The sequence below is a fragment of the Marmota flaviventris genome, chromosome 11 (genome assembly GCF_047511675.1).
Source record: "Marmota flaviventris isolate mMarFla1 chromosome 11, mMarFla1.hap1, whole genome shotgun sequence".
NCBI classification, from domain to species: domain Eukaryota; kingdom Metazoa; phylum Chordata; class Mammalia; order Rodentia; family Sciuridae; genus Marmota; species Marmota flaviventris.
This window is the reverse complement of record NC_092508.1, coordinates 78,160,066-78,185,593: the sequence shown is the minus strand read 5'-3', so window position 1 is coordinate 78,185,593 and position 25,528 is coordinate 78,160,066. Positions and strand designations below refer to the sequence as shown.

Genomic DNA, 25,528 nt, shown 5'->3' with positions numbered 1-25,528 from the left:
CACTGTAAAATAGTTCAGAAAGACTCTAACAATATCATATGAATCATTCCATCAATAACTACAAGGAACAAAAAGGCTCCCCCTCTACACAGTCCCATTATGTTCAAAACACAGCTCTAAAAAGAATCCAAATCTCCACAAAACTTTTAATAAAATAGGCTCTATCGATAATGAAAAATTTTTTATAACTATACAAAACAAGAATTCCTGTAAGAAATCTTTAAAGTTCCTCCTATTATGTTAGGAAATAAAAACTGAGGACTGGTCTTCTGCTTCCAAGTCTGACAAAGTATCTGGTATCATACTTGCTATCCTACTAAAAACAACTATAAAACAAGTCAAAATAGATAAGGTTACTGTTTTCAGAAAATGAATAATAGGCAGTGCAGTTTTGAGATCTTTGAGGGAAGAGAAATATGAGGTGAACCTCTAGCTGTAAACACTGTCCTATCCCAACACAAGGAAGATGAGCCCAAGTAAAAGAACCAGGAGACAGAAACCAGTCTTCTAAGCACAGGAATCTGCCACAAGTTCTTGGTCAAGAGTTGAACTACACACACACTATTTGAGTCTAGGAGGTCAACCAGAGATCACCTACTATGCAGCTGAAAGTTCATATCCTAGGATTATCCTGCCTATTAAGGACTGAAATGTTTATGTCCCTTCCAAAACTCCTACAATGAAGCCCCAATCCTAGTGAGGCTGAATATGGAGGTAGGGACACTCTGAAGGTTAAATGAGATCATAACAATGGGGCCCTCATCCCAAGATAAACCTACTTTTCAAAAGAGAGACCATGCCAAGGGATGTAACTCAGTGGCACAGTGCTCATGAGACCCTGGATTTGATCCCCAGTAGAAAAAATTTAAAAAAGATAAACAAGAAGAGGAGAAAGAAACAGGAGAGGAGCAGGAGGGAGGCAGGGAGACAGAGAACTAAGGCACTGTCTTCATGTGCATACACCCAACAAAAGCCATATGACAACATGGGTTGGTGTGGGGAAAGACTGCCTCCAACCCAAGCAACCCAAAGGAGGAGCCTCAGACACTAGCCCTTCTGGTTCCTTGATCTTAAGACTTTCATTACCTAGAACCATGAGGGAACAAATATCAAACCACTCAATCTATGGTATGGTATGATATAGTATAGTATGTCATATGGTATTTGTATGCTTGCATGTTTAGCCTGATTGACCTAACTAAAGGCAAAGAGAACACATCAGACATTTAGATATAACCCTCCAAAGGCTACACCTTAGAAGTAAAAGTCCTCTAGAATTTAAAAAATTCAAAGTTCATAATTGAAATGGGCCTGCCTTACAAAGAATAGAATCAAGCCTGACAAAACCTAAAAGATCCTTTAATTAAACAACTTACCCAACAGAACAAAACTCAATACCCTTTACAGAAAGACCATGTAATCCAGCCTCTCTACAAAGAACAATCAGTGTCCAGCATAAAAGTAACAATTATTAGATATGCAAAAGACTGCTCCATAGTCAAAATAGTAGTTAACAAAAGTAGATGTCAGTATGATCCAAATAATAGAATTAGAAAAATAAAAAGAATCTTAGAGCAATCATTACACATATTTTCAAAAACTTAAGGTACAATAAGTTAGTAGACAGTACTCAGCAGAAAAAACAAACTATAAAAATGGAATCTCTGAACTGAAAAGTTCAAAATCTTAAAAGTCATTAAGTGAACTTTTTAAATCTAAGATTGTAGAAATAGGCTTAGGAAACATGAATAGAAGTCAATAGAAGTCATAAAATTTAAATAGGAAGAAAGGAAGATTGAAAAATAATCAGAATCTCACTGTGCTTTTAAACTTGCTAAGGAACAAATTACCACAAATTAACAATGCACTATTAGCTCATAGTTCTGTAGTTTAAAAATGAGATAGGTTCTGTAAAATTCTATGCCCATGGGATTATAAGGTTTGTTGTTGGAGTAAAAATGTTACTGAACTATAAAAATTGGAAATAATCTAGAACAATTTATTCAGCATATTATCTAATCACCACATATTTTTATTTTCCAGCCACATGGAAAATAACAGAACATATAGATAAAATTCTATAACAGAAGACAACATAAAAATTTCTGATGATATGTCAATGTCTTTAGACATAACTGAAAGTAATGCTTAGATTTTTGTCTTAATTCATTTTTTGATGCTATAACAGAATTCTTGAGATTGGGTAATTTTCAGAAGAGACATTTACTTCTAACATTCCTGGAAGTTAGAAAGTCCAAGACTGAGAATCCTTCATTTGGGAAAATATTCTTGCTGCATTGTCATATAGCAGAAGGTGGAAAGGCAAGAGAGCAAATCACTCCCATACGCACCCCTTCCTTTTTTGGTAATGGGGATTGAACATAGGGGTGTTTAGCCAATGAGCCACATCCGCAGATCTTTTTTTTTTTTTTTTTGTATTTTAAGACAGGGTCTTGATCTCGCTAAATTGCTGAGGCTGGCTTTGAATTTGCAATCCTCCTGCCTCAGTCTCCGAAGTTGCTGGGATTAGAGGCATGGGTCACTACACCCAGCCATAAGCCCTTTTTATAGCGGCATCAACCACTCTTGGAAGCAGCGCCATCATGACTGAAACACCTCCCGGAAGCCCCAACTTCCAACATGGGTGCACTAGGAACTAAGTTTCCAACAGATTAAATTTGGGGGACACATTCAGAGCACAGCAATCTAAGGGAGAAAATATAGCTTCATATGTATTAGTTGAAGAAAACCCAATTTTTAAAAAAATGTTACAATTACACTTTGAAAACAGGGAGAAAGAGTTAAAAAAAAAAAAAAGACAAATTTTTCTTTCCCCACAAGCAGAAACACTACAATATGGAAAGCAAGTAAATGAAAGAAGAATTCATTCTGGGATCTAACAGGTAACCATATTTGACAGCTTCTAAAGACAGAATCATGCCCTTGAACCACTTTATTATAAACTAAACAATTATTTTAAAATGTAAGAACCACGGGGCATGGCAGCACACACCTGCAACTCAGGCTGAGGCAGGAGGATCACAAGTTCAAAGCCAGCCTCAGCAATTTAGCGAGGTCCTAAGCAACTCAGTGAGACCCAGTCTCCAAATAAAATACCAAAAGGGATGGGGATATGGCTCAGTGGTTAAGCATCCCTGGATTCAATCCCTGATACCCACCCCCAATTTTTCCTAGTTTGTGAATAAATCATACATTTACACTAAAATTATATGATTGTTATTTTATAGACACAATTCTTAAGTAGTTAAATTTAGATTAAAATATTCAAATGTCCAATATCTCAATCTTATAGACTATTACATTTCACCTCCTTCTCTGTCTCCAATGACAATAACCATACTTAGCATTCTGTAGTAATTAGGTTAAATAAATACATTTTCTCATTAATCTTCCTTTCCATTTAATGTTCTTATTTGGGTAAACTTTTATGAATGTATTTCTTCAGTTTATTCTGGGAAAAGGAGCAATATAAATCCTACTTACACTATGAATACCTTCAAAAACCAACTTACAATCCTGAGAACTGGATAATAGATAATTTAGTTAAAAATATTAATAGCAATTAAAGTAATAGCTTTCAGTATTTTACATACTGAAATATTTCAGTATTTTACATAGGCTAACTCATTTATTCTCTCACAAAAGAGAGGATTCCCATTATATAAATGAGGAAACAGGTACAGAAAAGTAACTAGCACAAGATTATAAAGTCAATAAGTAGAATAATAGATTTCACTCTGAGCAGTCTGGCTCAGGGTATATGCTTCAATTTCAAACCACTATACTACACTGCCTTTCCCCCAACAAGTTAGTCTTCAGTTTCCCTATGTGTGAACATCTTAAACATGCAGAATAGGACAAATTCAAGTTCAACTCCTGTTTATAAGTGAAGGACTAGGCAAAATGGCATAATTAACTCCATTTATTAAAACATCATATAATAACATGATATATTTAAGAGCTTCTTCTGGTAGAATTCAGAACAGTGATTGCCAGTCTTTTTACATTTCTCATGTCATCACCAACATTTTTTACAGGGACTAGGAGGAATTGGGAGTTAGGCATATAGAGCAGATTAAAGGAAAGCGGCGTGACGGGGGTGGGGGGATCAAAATCACCTTGTATTGCTTTTTATTATTTAAAACCACCTGTTAAAATGAAGGCAAATAAAGTCTAGAGGCATATTTTATATGTGGGCAAATTTACTTTCTTCTTGGCTGTTTCTGCCCAAATGTCCTTTGTGATCCTGTTAGGTGAGAATCACAACCCTTCTAAACTCCACATACACTCTTACATTAGAGAATTAGAATTCTCTCTACAGAACAGGACAGAAGCATAAATAAGTACAATTTCTATTGTAATAGGCCTATCAGGAAGCATCATGTGTAAGACACTAATGGCTAGGAAAAAGGAAAAATGAATCTATAAAGAAGTCACTAACAGGGGCTGGGGATATGGCTCAAGCGGTAACGTGCTCGCCTGGCATGCGTGAGGTGCTGGGTTCGATCCTCAGCACCACATAAAAATAAAAAATAAAGATGCTGTGTCCACTGGAAACTAAAAAATAAATATTAAAAAAATTCTCTCTTAAAAAAAAAGAAAAAAAGAAGAAGTCACTAACACCTCAAAAAAGTCACAGATGAAGAATCAAAGTGGATAGGCTGGAGGTAAGTGTATGTCCTCTGCAGACTGAGATGATCGGCATACTATGTGGTGTACCTGTGGAGTACCTGCACAGCACCAACTAAACAGGGAAGACCTGTCTTCTCTACATTCAGCTCCAAAACTTACTAGTGTAAGAACTTTGTGTTATCTCAGCTCTGACTCAAATTTGAATCTATGTTCTCATTTGTAATATGGAAATTAAGATGGCTTCACGCTTAAAAGAGTTGTGAAAATTAAAAGAAAAATGAGCAAAAGATTTAAATAAGCACTTTGAAAGAGAGGATATACATTTAGCAAATACATACATATAAAGGTGCCCAACATCAATATTTGTCAGGTAAATTCATTTTAAAACCACAATGAGATACACACTTGAATGGCTAAAAAAATTTTAAAACTACACTATCAGATACTGACAAAATTATGACATGAAACTGAAATAATAGTGGCTAAAAATAAATAGGTGGCTATTTCAAAACAGCAATAATTTTCAGGGGATAATAGACCATTCCCTGATATCTGTCACAATGACCTTCAATTTCTATATTAAATACAAACAGTTATTATTAGGTAACAGATTCAAATAAAGCAATAACATAAAAAAAAAAGTTCTTCTTCAGCCTCCACTTCAAGTATTTAGCATTACCAGGAAAATTATAATACTGCACATGCAAGATTTCTTTAAGCAGAGCTGCCAAGAACAAGAATTAAATATCTGTTTAGTGCAACTGAACTAAAATTAAGTCACTACAATTCTCAAGTTGCAAACTAGTGCTCCATATGGAACAATGTTTTGCTTTCTGTTTTCTCTTTTGTACTAGGGACTGAACACCCAGGTATGCTTTACTACTGAGCTACATCTCTAGCTCCCTTTTTAAATTTTGAGACAGGATCTCGATAAATTGCTTAGGACCTCACTAAGTTGTGAAGGCTGGCCTCAAACTTTCAATCCTCCTCCCTTAGCCTCCTGAATTGCTGGGATTATAGATGTGTGCCACTGTGCCTGGCCATATGGGATTATTTACTAAGAAAAGAAAAAGCTCACATGTTTTCAATTGAATAAAAAGTTTACTAAATAGCCAGGCACAGGTGGCACATACCTGTATTCCTAGTTACTCAGGAGGCTGAAGCAGGAGGATCATCAGTTCCAGGTCAGTCTGGGAAACTAAGCAAGACCCACTGCAAAATAAAAAACAAAAATGTCTGTGGGGAATAGCTCAGTAATAGAGCAGCCCCAGGTTCAATCCCCAGTACCACCAAAAAAGTTGTTTTGTTTTTTTTTTTAACTAAATAAGATTTATATCCTACATGCATTCATTTAAAAACTACACTAAATAATGCCAAGGGCAGTGACATGAAAAGGCTAAGTCAGGAAGACCACTTAAACCCAGGGTATTCAAAATCAGACTCAGAAACAAGCAAAAGCCCATCTCAAAAACAAAAACAAAATACGAATAAAACTTTGCATAACAAAATTTTATAATTCTTCATCATTTCATCCTTACCACAACCCCTCCCCCACAGTGCTAGGGATAGAACCCAGGGCCTTGCAAATCCTAAGCAAATGCTCTATTACTGAACCACATCCCCAACCCCGTGCTTTTTATTTATTTATTTATTTTGTTAAATGAGAGCTATTAATTAAACACAGCTTTGTGTTTCCATTAAAAGTCATAACTAGAACTACTTCAAGTATTCCTTAACTGCAAGTAACTAAAGGGCTCAACAAAACTAACAATAGCTAGAATTGTAAATGTTCCATAGGCTGTTAAAGGGACAGAGATGTGCCTGTTCTTCATGCACCAGAAGTTTACAAGACCATTAAGAAAACATTAACAAAACAGTCAAAAAAATAAGCAATATTTATTACAGCAAGAAGAGCTGAAGATGCCAATAAGCCAATATGAAACTAAGTCCTAAAAGAGAAAGGATAAGGGAAAAGAATGTTTGGGCAATATCAACTGTCTCAGACTTCTAGAAACAATATTCTTTATCCATGATGGAGTCTGACAAATGCTGCTGATTAGCTGATATTTCGGTAACAGGAAAAGGACTATAACCAAAAATGCTTTTGTAATTTTGATAACAAAGTGAAAAATCAAGCTTGGCTGGGCTAGTCCAATGGCTTGAGCCAAAGAGCCTGAGGCCTGCCCAGGCCACAGAGACAGTTAAACTCCATTCTTCAAAGAGATTTAAAAAAAAAAAAGCAGCTAACAATAAAAAAGTAAAATATCAACATCAAGCCAGAAGAAGGGAGGTGGGGACAAGAAGCAATCAAGGAGAAAGTTAGAAATGAAGCCCCGTGATAATAGTGCTTGCCTAATATGCATGAGGCCCGAGTTTTGATCCCCTAGGGCTGCACATCACACACATGAAGGCAACCATGGAGGGAAAAATTAACAGAAGTTAAAGAAATGATACATCCTTAAGTTTTATTTTGATATGTGAGTAATAGATGTTAGGACTATCAACTGTTGATCAACTTAGACTCTGATATTTCTTACTATATGCCTGTGAACAAAATTTACTTTCAACACTATAAAAAAATCCCTAACATCTTATTTAAACAAACAAAAAGCAGTGCTAGAAACACATTCACCTAACACCAATTCCACAGTATTATACTGCATGCTCACTTGTAGAAAACCATTCTCTTGCTGGGCGCGGTGGTGCACGCCTGCAATCCCAGCGGCTCAGGAGGTAGAGGCAAGAGGAACATAAGTTCAAAGCCAGATTCAGCAATTTAGCGAGGCACTAAGCAACTCAGTGAGACCCTGTCTCTAATAAAATACAAAATAGGGCTAGGGATGTGGCTCAGCGGTGAAGTGCCCCTGAGTTCAATCCCTGGTGCCCCCCTGCCCCCTCAAAAAAGGAAAACCATCCTATTGCCCTCTTGCCTTACTTTCAAACTATAAGTTTGTTATCAAGGAATTAAATGTGGAATTTATTACCAGGTGATATGAAACAACAAGAAATTACAATGCATTCTATCTTAAATTCTAAAAGACTCTACAAGAAATTCCCTTTTATAATGATGTTAACTACCCTGTCATAAAATTCACACAAAAGAACAAAAGCCAAAAAAAGGAAGAAAAACAAGAAAGGGGGATTTGTACTACCAACTGTAAAGGCTCCTGATGTTAGAAAGTGGTCCTGGTGCAGGGATAAAGAGAATAGTGTAAAACAGAAAGCACAAGCATAGGACTCATGAGAAAACAGACTGCAGAGAGAAAGGGTTGTAAAATAGTAGTGAAAGAACAGATAATTCAAAACATGATGAGTAGGTGACTAATTGTTGTCTATTATTAACTGATCATCCAATTAAATCCCTCACGGGGACCCATACAAAGTCTTGATGGATTAAAGACTCAAATGCAAAAATCAAAACTTTATAAAACTTTCAGAAGAAACTAAGACAGGATCCTCACAACTCTCAATAGAGAAGTCTTTCTGTAAAATAATAAAAATAAAATCAAAATGGAATGACAAATATCACTATATTAAAACGATTTTTCTGGGGCTGGGGTTGTGGCTCAGCAGTAGAGCACTCGCCTAGCACGTGCAAGGCCCTGGGTTCAATCCTCAGCACCACATAAAAACAAATTAATTAATTAATGATATCGTATCCAACTACAACTAAAAAATAAATATTAAAAAAAATACTTGAAAAAAACCACACAATTTTCCTTACAATAAAAGACACCAAAGACAAAAGGCAGCAACAAACTAGAATATAAAGTTGCAAATTTCCATCATCAAAGATTAGTAGAAAATATATAAAGAACTCTACAAGTCAAAAAGAAAAAGTAATCCATCAGCATAATGAGCAAAAGTAACCAGCAGGTCATTTACAGAAAAAAACACAATGACTGAGAAATATATGAAAAGATGCTCAACTTCCATGAAGTTGAAATGAAATGAAAGCAATGTATGACTTCGTACCTGTATAATGAGCATAAATTTAAAATTCTAACAATACCTAGAATTAGTGAAGATTTGGAACAATAGGAACTTCACTTCCATTGCTGCTGGAAGTAAAACCTCAGACATACATTTGAAAGGGTAATTCTGCGTTATTATTATTTTTCAACTTTTCATTCCCTATACTAAGGAATTCTTCAATCACATCCTTAGAGATATCTCTCACTCATGAACACAAGAAAATGTGGATAAGAACTTTTTAAGAACTTTCAAATACAATGTTGTTTGTAATATAAAAAAACTGAAAACAATTATGTCCATCAATAGGTGACTGGATAAAAATATGACACATTCACACAATGGAACATCTCATAACCATTAAAATTAATCAACTAGAACTATAAACATCTATGTGAATAACTCATAAAAAATGCTAAATGATAACAGAATAAAAAGGGTGTTTTTAAGAAATTTGAAAACAGGCAAAACAATATGTAGTATATTTATATGTGTGGTGTACATATTTGTAAAATAGAATTCCTCCTAATTGGAGAATATTTAACAGAGAAACAAGAAAAAAATGGAACCAGAGAGGTGCTAAAAATACTAAAGTACTTCAACTATCTTGAACGTTCTATTAAAAGAATCCAATACATCAAAATATTAGGAACTTACACAGTTGGCTGATAAAAGTGGAAGTTTATATTATTTCTTATACTTTATGCTCAAAATTTCATATTTTTAAAAACTTCAAAATACATTAATTACAATTTGTAACCACTGAAAGTAATGTTTTTTGGTACCATGCAAGCAAAATATAGAAAAAATTGTGTCAAAGGTACCTTTTCATCCATAACTAGAATTTTAACATTTTACAAAGATTATAACAGCCATATTGCATTTAAGGATTGACTTAAGTTATAAATTTGAATGTATAAAAGTATGCTATTGAAATGCTATCACTTTTACTTTTATGTTGGGGTTTCTTATAAAATTTTATGGGAGAAAAAGATTGCATGACTGAAAACCCCAAGCTACTTCACTGTTCAAGTTCTTTTAACTCAACAAAAGCCAAAAATATAGCAATACACACGTTCAACTTTCACTTGGAAAAGTATCCTCTTAACATAAAAGTGTACACTTTGAACTGCTGTCTCAGAAGAGTTTTGTAGAGGGAGAATTGCATTCAACTTGAGGGACACAGGTGAATATATATTTAAGAAAGGAAATAACAAGGTTGTTGAAAAGTGAAAACGAATAGAAAGGAATGGTAAATAGCAGAGGCAGAAACTAGCCAAAAAAAAAAAAAAAATCGTCTGGCTTGAGAAAAAAGAAAAAAAGATATGCAAACAAAGACTGGAGTTAGGGTACAGAACAGAGAAAGAAGTCATAACTCAGGAACCATTGTAGTAAGACTGGAAAAATTAGTACAGAATACAAGGAAATGACATCTTTAATACTAACCACCATAATCTTCCTATTGTGGTTTTGCTCCTCATGTGCTTTTAGTTTTTTTGTTTTGTTTTGTTGAGATAGGATTTTAATATGTTGCACAGGCTGGGCTAGAACTTGAGATCCTCCTATCTCAACTTCCCCAGCTGGGATTACAGGCATGTTACCATGCCCAGCCTACCCCTTATGTTTTACTTTTTCCTTGAAAAGTCCTTTGGTAGGTAATTATTACTATATAGGAGGTGGTTTCTTCCTGATATAAGAGGTAGTCACTTCCTGCTAATAGAAGAACTGTCAGGAAAGAATGGAGGAAGTAGATAGTGTTAACCTTTATAGAGACAGTGTCTACCTTATTAAAACAATAAAGGGAAGATGTAAAGCATTTCATATATTCCTCCTATCTTTCTTGTACTATATTTATCACTTTATATAATAATTATCTACTTAAAGGATGTGTCCTATGTTAAACTGAGAATTCCTTGAGGGCAGGTACTCATAGTGTATTCATTTCTTTGTGGCTCCAGACCTTTACAATGTCTGGCACACATAGTGATTCAATGCATGTTTGCCAAATGAAAAGTGAACCAATGTATGACCAAAAAAGAAAAAAAAAAAACAACACAAATAATAAAATGGAAAACAGATGATAAAGACAATGACACTATAAAGGAACATTCCTATCGAAATTTTGAGTTTAACAATGCTCTGTATACTTAACTAAAATTCAAAGGGGCTTTTAAGATTTGGAAAATGCAATAAATAAATTTTTTTCAATGACATAAGTTTAAGGCCAATTTGAGATCCTTACTATTCCATCCTACTTTTTCTGATTTCATTGACTTGAATAAAAGTTACAGGTCAGCCTCAATCAAACTCTTTCACCCTTAACTTGCCTTTTAGATACTGAATTCTGTTATATCTGAGATGATCAACACTTGGAACTTTGGCTGATGGCACTGCCCATGAAATAATCAATACAAATTCACCAATGCCTCTTTTACTGCATCAACAAACAGTGATCTGTTAAACTATATATGAACCTCAGGTGTCAATGAAAGGAAGATTTAGAAAAGAGAAACTCTCAGAGCAACTCAACCTATTTTTATAAGTGTTCAATTAGAAAATAATGGGTTTACAGGAAAGACTACTATTAAACGAAAGTTGTCTTTTTAAAAATTATTATTACAGCATTATAGTTATACTGTAATGTAGTTTGGTTCATTTTTGACAAAATCATACATGCATGGAGCTTGATTCAATCTCCATCCCCTCACTTTACAACACCTCCTTTAGAACACCTACTCCATTAATATCCCTGTATATTTTTGATATCCAATGCCTCCCTCCCCCCTATCATTTTGCTCTAGTTTACACAAGAGAGAAAACTATTAGACACTTGATTTTCTGAGTCTGCTGGTTTATTGCACTTAGCATGATGTTCTCCATTTCCATCCATTTACAGCAACTGCCTTAATTTCATTCTCTTGAAGAAAGTTTACAGTTATCAAATTTTAAAATACTTTGCCTTAGCTAGGCACAGTGGCTATGCCTGTAATCCCAGACGCTAGGGAGGCTGAGGCAGGAGGATCAGGGTTCAAAGCTAGCCTCAACAAAAGCCAGGAGCTAAGCAACTCAGTGAGATCCTATCTCTAAATAAAATATAAAATAGGGCTGAGAATGTGGCTCAGTGGTTGAGTGCCCCTGGATTCAATCCCAAGTGCCTTATTCTATCTTGCCTCTTTTATTTCATTTCATTAGAACAAAATGAAAACCCTCACAATAACAATTAAAAAAAATAACAGTCTCACAAATGTAGTACAATTGAAATAAATAATTTAGTGTTCCAAAAGCAGAAACTGAACCCCAGAATGAAGCTTCCTAAATTTATGACAGTCACTTGTGTTCATCTACCAATTTAAAAATTGAATGAAATAATAGAAATACATATTTGAAGACTGACTAAGGATAAATACATAATTATAAATATTTACCTTCATATTACTTGATTCTTTTGAACATAGTTGGGGATTACATAACATGCCAAAATGGGGCACCTTGTACAGACTTCACAACTAAGAAATTCTTACTACAAAACAGATGGCTCACTGCTAAGATGTACAGTATTTTGTGTGTCTCAGGCAATTTTAAGTCAATTTTTTTTATTCTGAAGCCTACAAATCTACCTATAATTCCGTTAATTACTGCTACAAAAAATGTTTTCTTAGCCGGTTTGTATTTAATGTTACCCTAATGCCCCCAAATAAGTTCTTATATCGCATCCTCCTTTTTCTCATTCTAGACTCGTTGAAAGACCAGCTCTATTAGACCAAATAATATTTAATCCCACCTAAAATTATTTGCTGGGGGCTGTTTTGAGATTCTACAGTTTTCTTTTTCATATTCTAAAACAGAACATCCGGTAGCACCTTCACAATCGCAAATCCTGAAGCTGCATTAGCAGGGCTTGGATGCATACATAAACAACATGAAGTTCCAATTCAGAGGGAGTAAGTTCACGTCTCCAGTTCTGGGAGGCCCGAACAGGGTCTACCCACTTCGGCAGCGCGTTCGGGGCAGCTCTGGAAGAAGCAGGAAGTTTGTATCAACTCCCCAATTACTTGGTCTCCAGTGAAATGCAGGACCTTCTCCATTTCTGCAGTTGACGGAGAACGGCCCTTTCAGAGTCCCCAACTTCAGGCAGGAGGTACTCCCCAAGCCACTAGTCACGCGCCCAGGTTACCCCCAGAGAAACCCCGACGTCAAGGCGGCGGCACCGCCCCTTCCCTCTCGCCGCTCAGTTAGCTTTCCAATCTCCAGAGTCGCCGCCGCCCACTTTCTAGCTAGACAAACACCAGCACAGGGCCGGGCACAGCACTTACCCACGTCTTGCTCAAAGGGGTTGGCCGCGAACAAAGGCATCCTGTCAGCACCCGAGCCCGGTTCTCTGAGATGCGCTAAGGCCGGGCAGTTGCTCCCTGCTGGGTGACCCACCGAGGCTTCCTAGACCGCTAGACTCAACTCTGGCCGTCTTGCCCACACTTCCGCCACCGCACCTGCCCGGTTCCTGCCTGACAGGCCCGCTCCAAGTCCGCGCTCCGCCCCCGGGCTCCGCCCCCAACTCTCCTCTCGAGACGAGATCCAGAAGGCCTCGAACATCTTCGCAGCGCACCTGTTGCTGTCATCCTTCAGGAAGAAGTGGCAGCCCCTGACCCAGATCCTTTCAAAGGTCAGGCAGCCGCCGAAGCCACCTTTTCTTTGCTAGGACCCCGTGAGCCACGGAGCCGGGGACCTTCAGGCCGGAAGTTGTCTCCCCAAGAATTGGAAGATGCCGGAGACCCGGAAGCTGCAGTGTTGGCGGAGGCGCAGCTGGGGGCGCTGTCGCCTTGGACTTTTCGCGCGAAGCAAACTGGCTCTGAGAGCTACTTTCTTTTCACAAATAAATTTAATTTATTCCTGGGCGGCGGGTTCCGTCCCTGGCAGCCGTGGGTCCTGAGACACGTTCCCGTCACAGTTCAGTTGCCCTGGAAACGGAGCCCCCGGCACAGATGTGGTTTTGAGCGTTTGCTAAGTGCCTGGCTCTGCTCTTGTGCGCATTTACAGAGCCCAGACCAAACCCCGCCGGAATATAAGCACCTGGAAAAGTGGTGGAAGCGACTACAGCTTTGTGGAGACTTGCAACTTCTCGCCTCCCATTGTGGCCTTCATTAAAACTACGCTTGGCTCTGGGAATCCTAAGACCGAAGAGGCACAATCTCTCCCCTGGACTTGCTGAGTTTATAGAGGCAGTGCATAACATGTATGATGATTCGGGCATTAATAAGAGCCACAAGCCCAGATTCCCACAGGATATAGCCAGGTATTTACATGAACGAAAAAAGTGCAAGCACCCTTCTGGCTCACAGATGCCTTATCCTTTAACTGCCTGTTCCCCTCCCCTCCCATAGTATTTATCATTTTATAATATATAATAGATTGTTATCTGACTCTCTTCATCGGAATATAAAATTCCATATCGAGTTTTATTCATTGCTGCATTCCTAGAGGTTTAAACTGTGTGAGAAATAACTCAGATGCTCAATAACTTTTTGAATGAAGTCCCTGACTTTCTAACTGAACAGCTATTACCAAACTTAAGCCATTTGTTGAGGTGTGGGCCTACTAGAGCCTCCAATTTTTTCATTGATTTTTAAATTTTGAAAATTACTTCAACTTTTTTTTTTTTTTAAGCAATTCTAGGGATTGAATCTAGGGCCTTATGCATGCAAGGCAATCGCTCTGCCAACTGAGCTATATCCCCAGCCCAAATTACTTCAACTTTTAAATCAACGAGTTAAAACCACTTTATAGGACTGGAGAGGTAGCTTAGTGGTAGAACACTTGCCTAGCTGGGTTAAATCCCCAGCAAAACACACACACACACACCAAAAAAAAAAAAAAAACAACACTACCTATAATATATATTGAAGAGTTGACATTATAGAAGAGAGAAACATTACACGGAATAATTCATAAAACGGGGGTACATTCTTACTACAAAGTTAGGTGCATAAATGAGAAAGATTTCCAGGTGAATTGGCTGATTTTTCCAAAATCATTGAACCTAGGATGTTCAAGATATATTTGGAGACTTTCTAGATGGATTTATCTAGGTTTAAGGCTCTAAGTTGAAATGGAAAACAAGGCTAGTTAGAGAAAACAGGAGGCAGATTGAAAGCCTAAAAGATCAAACTAGGAAATTTTATTTTTACCGCATAAATCATTAGATAATTATTTAAGGATATTTATCAGAGAATAGTATAAGTGATTTCAGACTAATCTGATATCATTACACATGACACATTGTGAATAAGCAGATGCAAACAGTTTAGAAAGCTATTGCAGCACTTAAAAGACATAAGAAAGGATATTTCAGAGGAGCTTGTTTTAAGAGCCGAGAATGGACGGTTAGCCTTTGGACAGCGTTGGTATTTTACAGTTTCTTAGATCTTCCTTTTTAATGGTGAGCATACTCAAGTACCTGTATTTACATTTCTGTGTATATACTCAGTGCTTTGGTGAGTTCTTTCAATATCTAAGTTTTAAATAGTCACTAGGAGCAACCCAGAATTAAAAACAAGATTGTTACTTCACCTAATGAAGTAATTGGGCAATTAAAAGATATGTCAGCAGCAGCCCACAAATTATGGTATGCAAAGAAATATAATTCTTGTTTTTCTTAATACAAGTTCTTTTCCCATCTCCCTGATGACAAAAAATTATCTTACCAATTTCCATTGAATTCTGTCTCTTTAGGGTTTCTTACTCATTTGGGTTTATGCTCAACAAAACTGTATCTTTACATCAGGCCACTTTTCCCAAACAAGCTCCAAGATCCGATATAGGCTTCTCATTCTGCCAGTACACATTTGGTGTATGACCCTTTTTTTTCCCAAAACAGGGACAGTGCTTCCTCCAGAAAGGCATGATAAAACCTGAGAAACACTACAGAGGGTTGTGGCAAATCTTTAGAAGAAGAAGCCTCATGAGAGAGAGAGACCTTCCGCAAGTGAAATTTCCACATGGTATTCAGGCAAAGCAAGACCACTGTCCTCTAGCTAAGGGGAGTAGATCACTTTTTTTGGTCCAGAGCATAGCATAAAGATGAATCTTTCAGTACAAAGTTCTCAAGTGTATCTGTCCAGATATCCCCAACTTTAATTTTAAGGTCTCATTCCTTTCCTATCTGAGCCTGACTTTAGTATAGGAGATATACTGTGGGTCATGAATTCAACCTTTTGAAATTGTTTTCATTATTTTAACTGACTAATTTAAATCTTTTAAGTTCTGTTGTTCTCATAATCAGGTCCCTTTGATGATTTTCCTTTGTATCCTTTTATTATAATTTATAGCCATGAATACAAATATATGCTGAATTCTGTAATAAATCACTAAATCTAAGCAAGTGGGCTTAGGAATCCTTGACCAGTCTGGATTGAATTATGGGAAAAAAAAGAGGACATTAACATAAATGCTAATAAAATCCACTAATAGTATGAACCAATGTTGGTATCTTAGTTTTGGGAAATGTATCATGAGGAAAATGTATCAGAACTTTGCACTATATTTACAAGTGTTCTGCCACTAAGCTACCTCTCCAGTCCTATAAAGTGATTTTAACTTGTTAATTTAAAAGTTGAAGTAATTTTGGCTGGGTATATAGCCTTCGTTGGTAGAGTGCTTGCCTTGCATGCACAAGGCCCTGGGATCAATCCCTAGTACCACAAAAAAAACTATTTTATTTTTACTACAACTTTTGGTTATAGTAAATAAAGTTCTTCCCAATGCTCTCTCAATGAGTGGTATATGATTTTTCATGAATTTCCAAAGCATTTGGTTTTAGCAGTATTTTCTTAAAGAATTCTTATTTTGGAACAATTAGATTTACAAAAAAGTTGTAAATATAGTACAAGTTCTTATTCAACCCTCATCCAGTTTTTCTCATTGATGATACATTTTTCTCATGACACATTTCCCAAAACTAATATACCAACATTGGTTCATACTATTAGTGGATTTTATTAGCATTTATGTTAATGTCCTCTTTTTTACCCCATGATTCAATCCAGAGTGGTCAAGGATTCTTAAGCCCACTTGCTTAGATTTAGTGATTTACTACAGAATTCAGCATATAGTTGTATTCATGGCTATAAATTATAATGAAAGGATATAAAGAAAAATCATCAAAGGGAAAGTGTAGATGGGTAAAGTCTGGAGGATATAGACAAATCTTCTAGGAGTCCTCCCCTATTACGGTCACACAAGATGTGCTTGCTTATTCCACCAGCAACAAGTTGTGACAACACATGTAAAATGTTGTCTATGGGGTAAACTCATTACAGAATCAATGGGGTTTTTACTGTGTACTAGTCATGAAGGCACCTACCTAACATGCCAAAATTTCCAGATTCTCAGGATGAAGGAAAGTAGGTATTCAATACAATCCCCATTGTTTATGCAAACAGTTTAGGCACAGTGAGCCATTTTTGTCTGGGAATGGTTGAAACCTTCTCAAAATGTTATATTCCATGTATGTATAATATGTCAAAATACACACTACTGCATGTATATATAAAAAGAACAACAATACAAAGCAGAAAAAAAAACTTTAAGTTCCTAGTTGTCAGCCAAGTAAGCCATTCTAAAGATAGGAGTTCAGGCTTGCTATGTTAATCTCTGCACACCAGGGTACTATGTGTAATTTAGTTGTCTCTCTACTCTCCCTCCTCTGACAGTTTCTCAGTTTTTCCTTGTTTTTCATCACCTTGATAGTCTTGAGGAATGCTGGCTAGATATCCTGTAGACTGTCCCTGTTTTGTCTGATGTTTTTCTCATGTTTAGATGGAAGTTATATGTTTTGGAAAATATACTTCAGAGGGGAAGTGCCCTTTTCATCACATCACACAAATCATGTTGTCCACGTGATGTCTCATGATATTAGCTTTCAACATTTGGTAAATATAGTGCTTGTCAAGTTTCTCCACTTTAAACCCTTTATAGTCGAGATTTTTTTTCCTTTCTCTACTGTGTTTTTAGGAAGCAATTCACTAAGTCCAGCCTACCCTCCAAGAGAGGGATATTCAAGGTATCCACAGTGTTTCTTTTATTGCAAATGTTCCCTTCAAGTGCCCTCTGAAGAATTACATCCATTGTCTTACTATTTTAAACACTCCTGGCCCAAGCAGTTTTCTTCCCCTCTAAATTGCTACAACATATATTTTGAATTATTTTTATGCTGTGTCTTTTATAAGATAATAAATACTTTTCATCATTTTAACAAATCATTCATTGAACAAATGTTTATTTACTTGACATGCACAGTGCAACCCATTGAAACTGAGAAAAAACACAATGTTAAGGAAGTTCTTTCAACATATTAACATCCAAAAGTAAATTTATTTTATTGATGGTGCTGGAGATTAAACCCACAGTCTCATGCATGCTAGGCAAGTACTATACCAATGAACTATATCCCCCGCCCCAAAAATAAATTAAAATCTTGAGTTTTCATTTTTGCCCCAATATTTTCTCTTTTTTCAAAAGATCATTGATATAGTTGAACTAGGAGCTAGCACATTTGTTACTGTTTAGTATTCATTACTTTTGGTTGTTTATTTCCTTCTTTCTGTTCTTTTTCTGCTTTCATTGGTTTTAATTGTGCATTTTACATGATTCCGTTTTTTCTCCTTTCAGCACAGTAATTATGCTTTTTTTTTCTCTTACCTTTTCTTGTGGTTTCTCTTCAATTTGTAGCATATATTTACAAATAATCCGAGTGTCTTTCAAATAACATACTATAATGCTTCACAGGCAGTTTAGAACCTATACCTTATAACTTATAACTGCCAATTCCTCCTTTCCATCCCTTATCCATTGCTGACATTCATTTCCCTTATCTCTAAGTTGTAATCACTGAAAATATTGTTGGTGTGTTAGCTTTCCATCATTTAACAAATACCAGAGATAATCAACTTATAAATAGAATGGCTCACAATTTTGGAGATTTTGATCCAAAATAGATTGGCCCTGTTGATTTTGGGCCTTTGATGAGGTAGTACATCCTGGTGGGAGCATGTGATTGAGCTGGAAAGTGAAAGAGAAGGAGGAGGAGGAGCTGAGGTACCATTGTCCTTTTCAGGAACATGCCCCCAATGACCTGAAAATCTCCCACTAGACCCCACTTTTCAAAGATTCCACCACCTCCCCATAGCACTACCATGGGGACTTAAGCCTTTGGGACATGGACTTTTGGGGACATCCCAGAAAACTACAGCAGTTGCTGTTATATTTTGAATAAATTGTTAACTAAAGAATAAAAAGAAGAAAAATTTTATTTTACCTTCATTTATTTCTTCTTTAGTGCTTTTTTTAAAAAGATGTAGATCCAAGTTTTGACTTACATCATTTTCCTTCTCCCTGAATAACATATTTTACAATTTTTTTCATGCCAAGCTATTGGTGATAAAGTCCTTCAAATTATGTTTATTGATAAAATATTACTCTTCCCTTCACTTTTGAAGGATAATTTCTCTAGATAAAGAATTCTAGGCTGATTTTTTGTTGTTTTGTTTTGGGGAAGTTTTGGGGTTTTACTTATTTTCCTTTTAAATGTTCACTTTCCCTTTGCTTATGTGGTTTATGAAGTTCAATATAATTCTATCCTTTCTGCTATAAGTAAGGTATTTTTCTCCCCAGCTTCTTTCAAGATTTTCTTTGTCTTTGATTTTCTGCAGACTGAGCATGATATGCAGATTTTTGGGTATTTATGCTTAGCTTTTCTGAACTTCATGGACCTGTGGTTTGGTATCTATTATTAATTTTTGGAAATTCTCAGTCATAATTGCTTCAAATATGTCTTTTTTTCTTCTCCTTCTAGTATTTCAATTATACATAAGTTATACCTTTTAAAATTCTCCCACAGTTATTCTGTTTTCTATGCTGGATTTCTCTTTGCCTTTCAGTTTTGGGAGTTACTATTGACATTTCTTCAAACTCATAGATTCAGTGCCATCTATTGATTAGCCATCAAAGACATTCTTCATTTCTACTACAGTTCTTTTTTATTTCCAGCATTTCTTTTTTGGGGTGGGGGGAGTGCTAGAGATTAAACCCAGGGGCACTTTAGCATTGAGTCCATCCCCAACCCTTTTTATTTTATTTTGAGAGAAGGTCTTGCCATGTTGCTTAGGGCCTTGGTTAGTTGCTGAGGCTGACTTTGAACTTGTGATCTTCCTGCCTTAGCCTCCAGAGCTGCTGGGATTACAGGCTTGCACTACCATGCCAGGCTAGCATTTCCTATTTGATTCTTTCTTAGACTTTCCATTTCTCTGCTTACACTCCTTATTTGTTCTTGCATGCTGTCTATTTTTTCCCCTAGTATCCTTAACATATTAATCATAGTTAATTTAAATTCTTGGTGTAATAATTTTAACATTCTTATCATATCTTGATCTGGTTCTAATGCTTACTGTCTCTCTTAAAGCTATTTTTGCCTTTTAATATGCCTTATGATATTTTGTTGAAAATTGGACAGGATGTACTGGTAAAAAGGACTGAAGTAGACAGGCTTTTGGTGTGAGCTTTTATGTTATCTGGCTGGGGGTTAGACTGTGGTTACTGTTTGTGGTCAGAGGCTAGAATTTCCTCTGTGTTCCTTGTTTTTGTCTCCTTTGTTATCTTAAATAAGTTCTGAGATGTGTAGCTCTTACCCATGTAATCTGCTATTGTTATAACATGGGAGCTTCACAGTGGTGGTAAGGTTGAGGGGGAGTGTTTTATAGTCCCATGATTAACTCCTTTGATCAGGTCTCTTAGTGATCCTGTGCCTCTGGACTATGAACTTCACAGGCGCTTCCTTCCCTACCAATACCCTATCCCTTCTGCCTGTCCTTAGATGATACAGGAAAGCTAGAGAGATCTGTGATTGGTTAGGGTCTGGTTAAACGGTTTTTCTTAAAGGTGAGCCTTATTAGGAAGAACAAAATGCTCTGGGACAATCTAAAATGGTTCCTTTTACCCTTTCCCTGCCAGAAACATGAAAGAGCTCCTCCTGGAGGTAAAAAGCACCCTGATGACTGGACTCGCACACTTGTTCAGACTTGTTCACACTTGTTCAGAGGAAGTCTCTAGCAATCTGTCAATTACAGTTCAAGTTTTTCTACCTCAGCCACCATGGAAGATTAGCTCATGTAGTTTCTACTACAGTAAGTGGTGATAGTATGTATCCACCTGTGTCTTCAGTTGTGAGGGCAGAGATTTGTCCTGTGACCTCCAATAGCTAATGAATTTAAGAAGAGTCGATTTTCCGTTAGTTCAGCTTCTTTATTTTCTTGTGTGGATAAATTTTGTGTCTGTCTGTGTGTGGAACTGGTATTTGAACTCAGGTCCTCATAAGTGCTAGGTGAGCATTCTCCACTGAGCTACATTCCTAGCCCTCTTGAAAATTCTTATTTTGAAACAGGTTCTCACAAAGTTGCCCTGGCTGGCCTCAAACTTGCAATCCTTCTGCTTCAGTCTTCTTGCAATTACAGACACACACCCCTGCACTGAAGGAAGTGGTAATTTCTAAGCTCCTGATCAGAAACCAGAAACCAGTTCTTATTTTCAATCTTTTTTGTTACAAGAGCATAAAATACCGGAAACCTTGGAACAGGCTCTGACTAAGCTTATATTTTTCAAATTTTTTTTAAACTATTTTTTTTTTACTTTCATCAAAATTTGTTTTTACTTTTTTTTTTTTTTTTTTCCTTTTTTTTCCCCCCTGCCCTCTGGTATTGCCTTCATTATAGTGCAAGCTCATTTCCTTCTTGTCTTTTAGATCTTCCTCTTGAAAAAGAGTACCCAGTGTAGGGGGTGTGAAGGGACTGGAATCTACTTCAGTTGTAAGCCTACAGGACTGTATCCTACCTAGCAAGGCTTTTTTCTTATAGTTTTCCAAAGATATATGAGCTATCCTAGACTTGCACACATAATCTACTTCATTATCCTCAAACACCAACCTTGTAGGTTTGTTCACTTATTTGAGAGCCTACTGGATTTTGCCTGTCACAAAATGTTTAAGTCAGGGTGTTACTGTCTCTGGTAAATGACTGATTTTTTTCCCCCTACTAGCACTCTTATTTTCCACAGTCTAAAGTATCAGTTTTTGGAGTCAGCTGAAATTCTAAATTATGGACATGCTACTAATATGTGACTCCGGACAAATACTTAAGTTCTAGAAACTTGATGTTTCTTACCTATAAGTATATACTTCATAAAGTTACTGTAAATATTAAATGGGATCATGAGAGATTATCATATAGTAAGCATTTAATAGTGATTACCATAATACTTAAAATAGAACGTTTTATGATAATGAATGTGTTTTATATTTGCATTGTTCAGTACAAAAATCCGCTAGCCACATGTGCATATTGATCATTTGAAATGTAGCAAGTGTGTAACTGAGGAGTCAAATTTTTACATTTATTTTATCTTAATTAAATTTAAATAGTCACATGTCGCCAGTGGCTGGCATAATAGAGCAGCTGTACACAACATTTTGAAATTGTGACAATCAGTTGAAGAAGAAATAGAAGTGTTTTCTCTCTGTATTAATTGTGTCTTATCTCATGATATTTCACTTTCCAAATATATATGCTTTCATTTTTTAGCTATCTTAATTTTTTACCTCGTTTTATTGTTCATATCTGGAAATGTAAGTCTCAGTTCAACATATCCAGAAGCATTTCTTAATTGATCCCAACCTACAAGTCTTCCTCTTCTTTGAAACTTTTGTTGAACATATGGTCAATGTTGTACTACTTAGCATGTTATATCTCTTTAACATACCTTATGTGATAGTTGTAAATTCCCAGGATCATATATCAGGATCTGTGTGCTTTTCTTCTGCCCCTTCTCCCCAAAGCCATTAGTCTATTACTTAGAATACTTGGCCCTTAGCCCATTACTTAGTATACAGTGTACTTAGAATACATTTTGTGTCCCCCCTCCCAAATTTGTACATTGAAATCTAAATTCCCAATGTGATAGTATTTAGAAGTGGGAGGTAATGAAGTCATAAAAGTGAAGCCTTATGAATGGGATTAGTACCCTTATAAGAAGACTCTAGAGATTTGCCTTGCTTTCTTTCCACCATATAAGGTTACAAGAAGATTTGATATGTGCATGAAAATGACATAATCACTGCCTTAAAAGAGTTATGTTTAGGTATGAAGAGAAAAATTATGGAAATAATCAATAAAAGAGAGCACATAGGGAAAAGACAGGGAAATTCTAAGTGTTGGCTGAGTATAGGTCAATGATATTTTCATATCCACTCATTAAGAAAATTTAGTTGTATTGTTTAGTTGTATTGTAGTTAACAAATTTGTGTTGTGAATGTAATTGAGAAATTGTAATTGTAATTGAGAAATATTTACCTGAACCAAATTCTTAAAAATTGGATAGGCTGAATCCTTAGCAAAGATAAAAAGAAAAACTGTATGGAAAGTCTAGAAAAAAATAGTCATTTTGGAAATCAACTTATGAAAAAGGTAATATGGAAAAGTAAAAGATAAACAAAAGTGATTGAATTGTTCATAGATTGAAGAAGAAAAAGATTTATGTGTGTGCACTCTTTAAGAAAAATACTCACCGTTCCAAAGTGCCAGGGAGTGATATTGGCCGAATTATATAGTTGTTATATTGTGTGCATGTACAAATATGTAACAACAAATCCCACCAATATGTACAACTATAATGCACCAATTTTTTAAAAATGTGGAAAGGAGAAAGAAAAAGCTTAAAAAAAAAAAAGCCCACGAATCCAAAGGCCAGCTTCACACACAAATTCTAGAACTGATTGATCTATTTAGTATCTCTTTTACTGAAAATAAAATTCAAGAGGGGTGTAATGTGTGGATTTATTAGTTTAAATTTTACTTCACAATTCACATAAACTGGAGAAATATTTTATTTGTTTCTTTGTTATCATCATTACCATGCTCTTCCCAGTAGGTGGCAACATTACTTCTCTTCCAGAATCAACTGAGTGGGCTTTACAAAATGGAAACTTTGAAACAAAGTTCAGGCACCTAGTTTGGCCAAAACTAAAAACATTGTCTTTTCTATCTAAAATGTCATGTGACTAATACATCATTATAACATGCCAATCTTATGCCAAACATCTATATATTCTATTAAATAATAAAAGTTATTTGGTGAATAAATTATTTTGCCAATGAATGTCAATAAAAAATGAAATGTTATTTTATTTTTAGAGAGAGAGAGAGAGAGAGAGAATTTTTTTTAATATTTATTTTTTAGTTTTTGGTGGACACAACATCTTTATTTTATTTTTATGTGGTGCTGAAGATCAAACCCAGCGCCCCGCGCATGCCAGGCTAGTGCACTACCGCTTGAGCCATATCCCCAGCCCAAAGTGTTATTTTAAAAATTAATATTCATTTAATCTTCATCACCAGAATGTAATAAACTATCTTCTTAGTTTTAATATAAAAGTGGGCACTTACTTTTATTTAATGTATGATAGTCATTCTACCAATTTTTATGTCTGCTATGATAAGAACTTCAAAATCTCTGCAGAGGTACAGAGAGTCTCAGAAGAGTATTTATTTGGGTGGAGTATTAAAGCCAGGTAATAATCAAAAACACAGAATAAGTATTTGATATTAAAAACATCACCTTAAGGCAATATTTAGCTACACTGAAGCATATGCTTATCTAATAATCTTTAGTTATCCTAAAATTTACCTCTTTTAGCTTTAAAGGGCATGGTCTAATTTTAATATTAAGCATTTATTCACTATCTGTGTTCATCTCCGCTATATCTTCCTGAGAGCCTATTTACTTAATACTTTCAAAACTTAAGAAGATTCATTTAAAAAAAAACTATATTGGGGATGATAGTGTAGCTCAATGTTAAAGTATATGTTTAGCATGCCTGAAACCCTCCATTCAATCTCAGGCATCAAATCCAAAAACTAAAACCAAAAATACACTGTCTTTATCTCTCAAAAAGTTTCATTCCCCCCAGCCTTTTTTTTTTTTTTTTTTTTTTTTTTTTTGATCCTTTTCCAAAATCACTTTAGTCTTAGTTAACATGAAACATTCCAATAGAGATGTTACATGGTTTTATACCAGGTAGAATTACACCTTTAATTTTGTTTTCCAGGAATTTCCTAAGGATACTGAGAATGAAATAATAACTAGAAAACTGAATTTAAAATTCTAAGATCCTTTTCTTGGGAATAATTGGTTTAAACCTTCTAATGCAGCATATTATATTTGTACCTTAGGTTAGTTTTTCTCATATATACTATCTTGTTCTTAATCCCATTAAAGTTTAACTGTTCTTTCTAATCAAAAGAAATTGTCAATTCAAGAAACATTTCAAAGATTTAGGAACCAAGTATGGTGGTTCATGCATGTAAGTCCCAGCTACTTGGGAAGCTGGGGCATGAGGATCACTTGAGCCTACAAGTTCAAGGCCACCCTGGGTAACGGAACAAGACCCTGACTCAAATAAATAAATAAATAAATCCAAATATTTATATGAAGAATAAGAAATCACTTGTTGCAGGTATTCACCATCTTTTCCACAGTATATTTACATTTTATAAGATATTTTATAAGTCTGACTTCATCATTGGGGTAAAATGTCTTAAAAGAATTTAAATTTGGGGGCTGGCTTTGTGGCTGAGTGGTAGAGTGCTTGTGTAGCACATGTGAGGCACTGGGTTTGATTTTCAGCACTGCGTAAAAATAAATAAAGATATTGTGACATCTACAACTAAAAATTTCAAGAATTTAAATTTTGTTTGCCCTCAAAAACTTATATATAATATCAAACAATACCTCACTAATTTACCAAATACAGTGACTCAGGTTTTTGTTTTGTTTTTGTTTTTGTTTTTTTGTATTACATATACCT

The 25,528-nt window shown here is 35.7% G+C and overlaps 1 protein-coding gene across 4 annotated transcripts in view; it reads right to left on the bottom strand.

Moving 5' to 3' along the window:
• The window catches only part of Stam2 (signal transducing adaptor molecule 2), a 57,093-nt gene extending 43,996 nt beyond the window's left edge, over window positions 1-13,097 (bottom strand). For 2 of the 4 annotated variants that reach the window (XM_071619177.1, XM_027937990.2), the window contains exon 1: window positions 12,939-13,097. In XM_071619177.1, coding sequence (XP_071475278.1) covers window positions 12,939-12,978 — 40 coding nt within the window. In that variant the 5' untranslated portion in view covers window positions 12,979-13,097. Of the gene's footprint in view, window positions 1-12,485; window positions 12,639-12,938 lie in introns of all 4 variants that reach the window. The other 2 variants (XM_071619175.1, XM_071619176.1) reach the window with 2 other exon arrangements.
• Window positions 13,098-25,528: the final 12,431 nt, after the last annotated feature.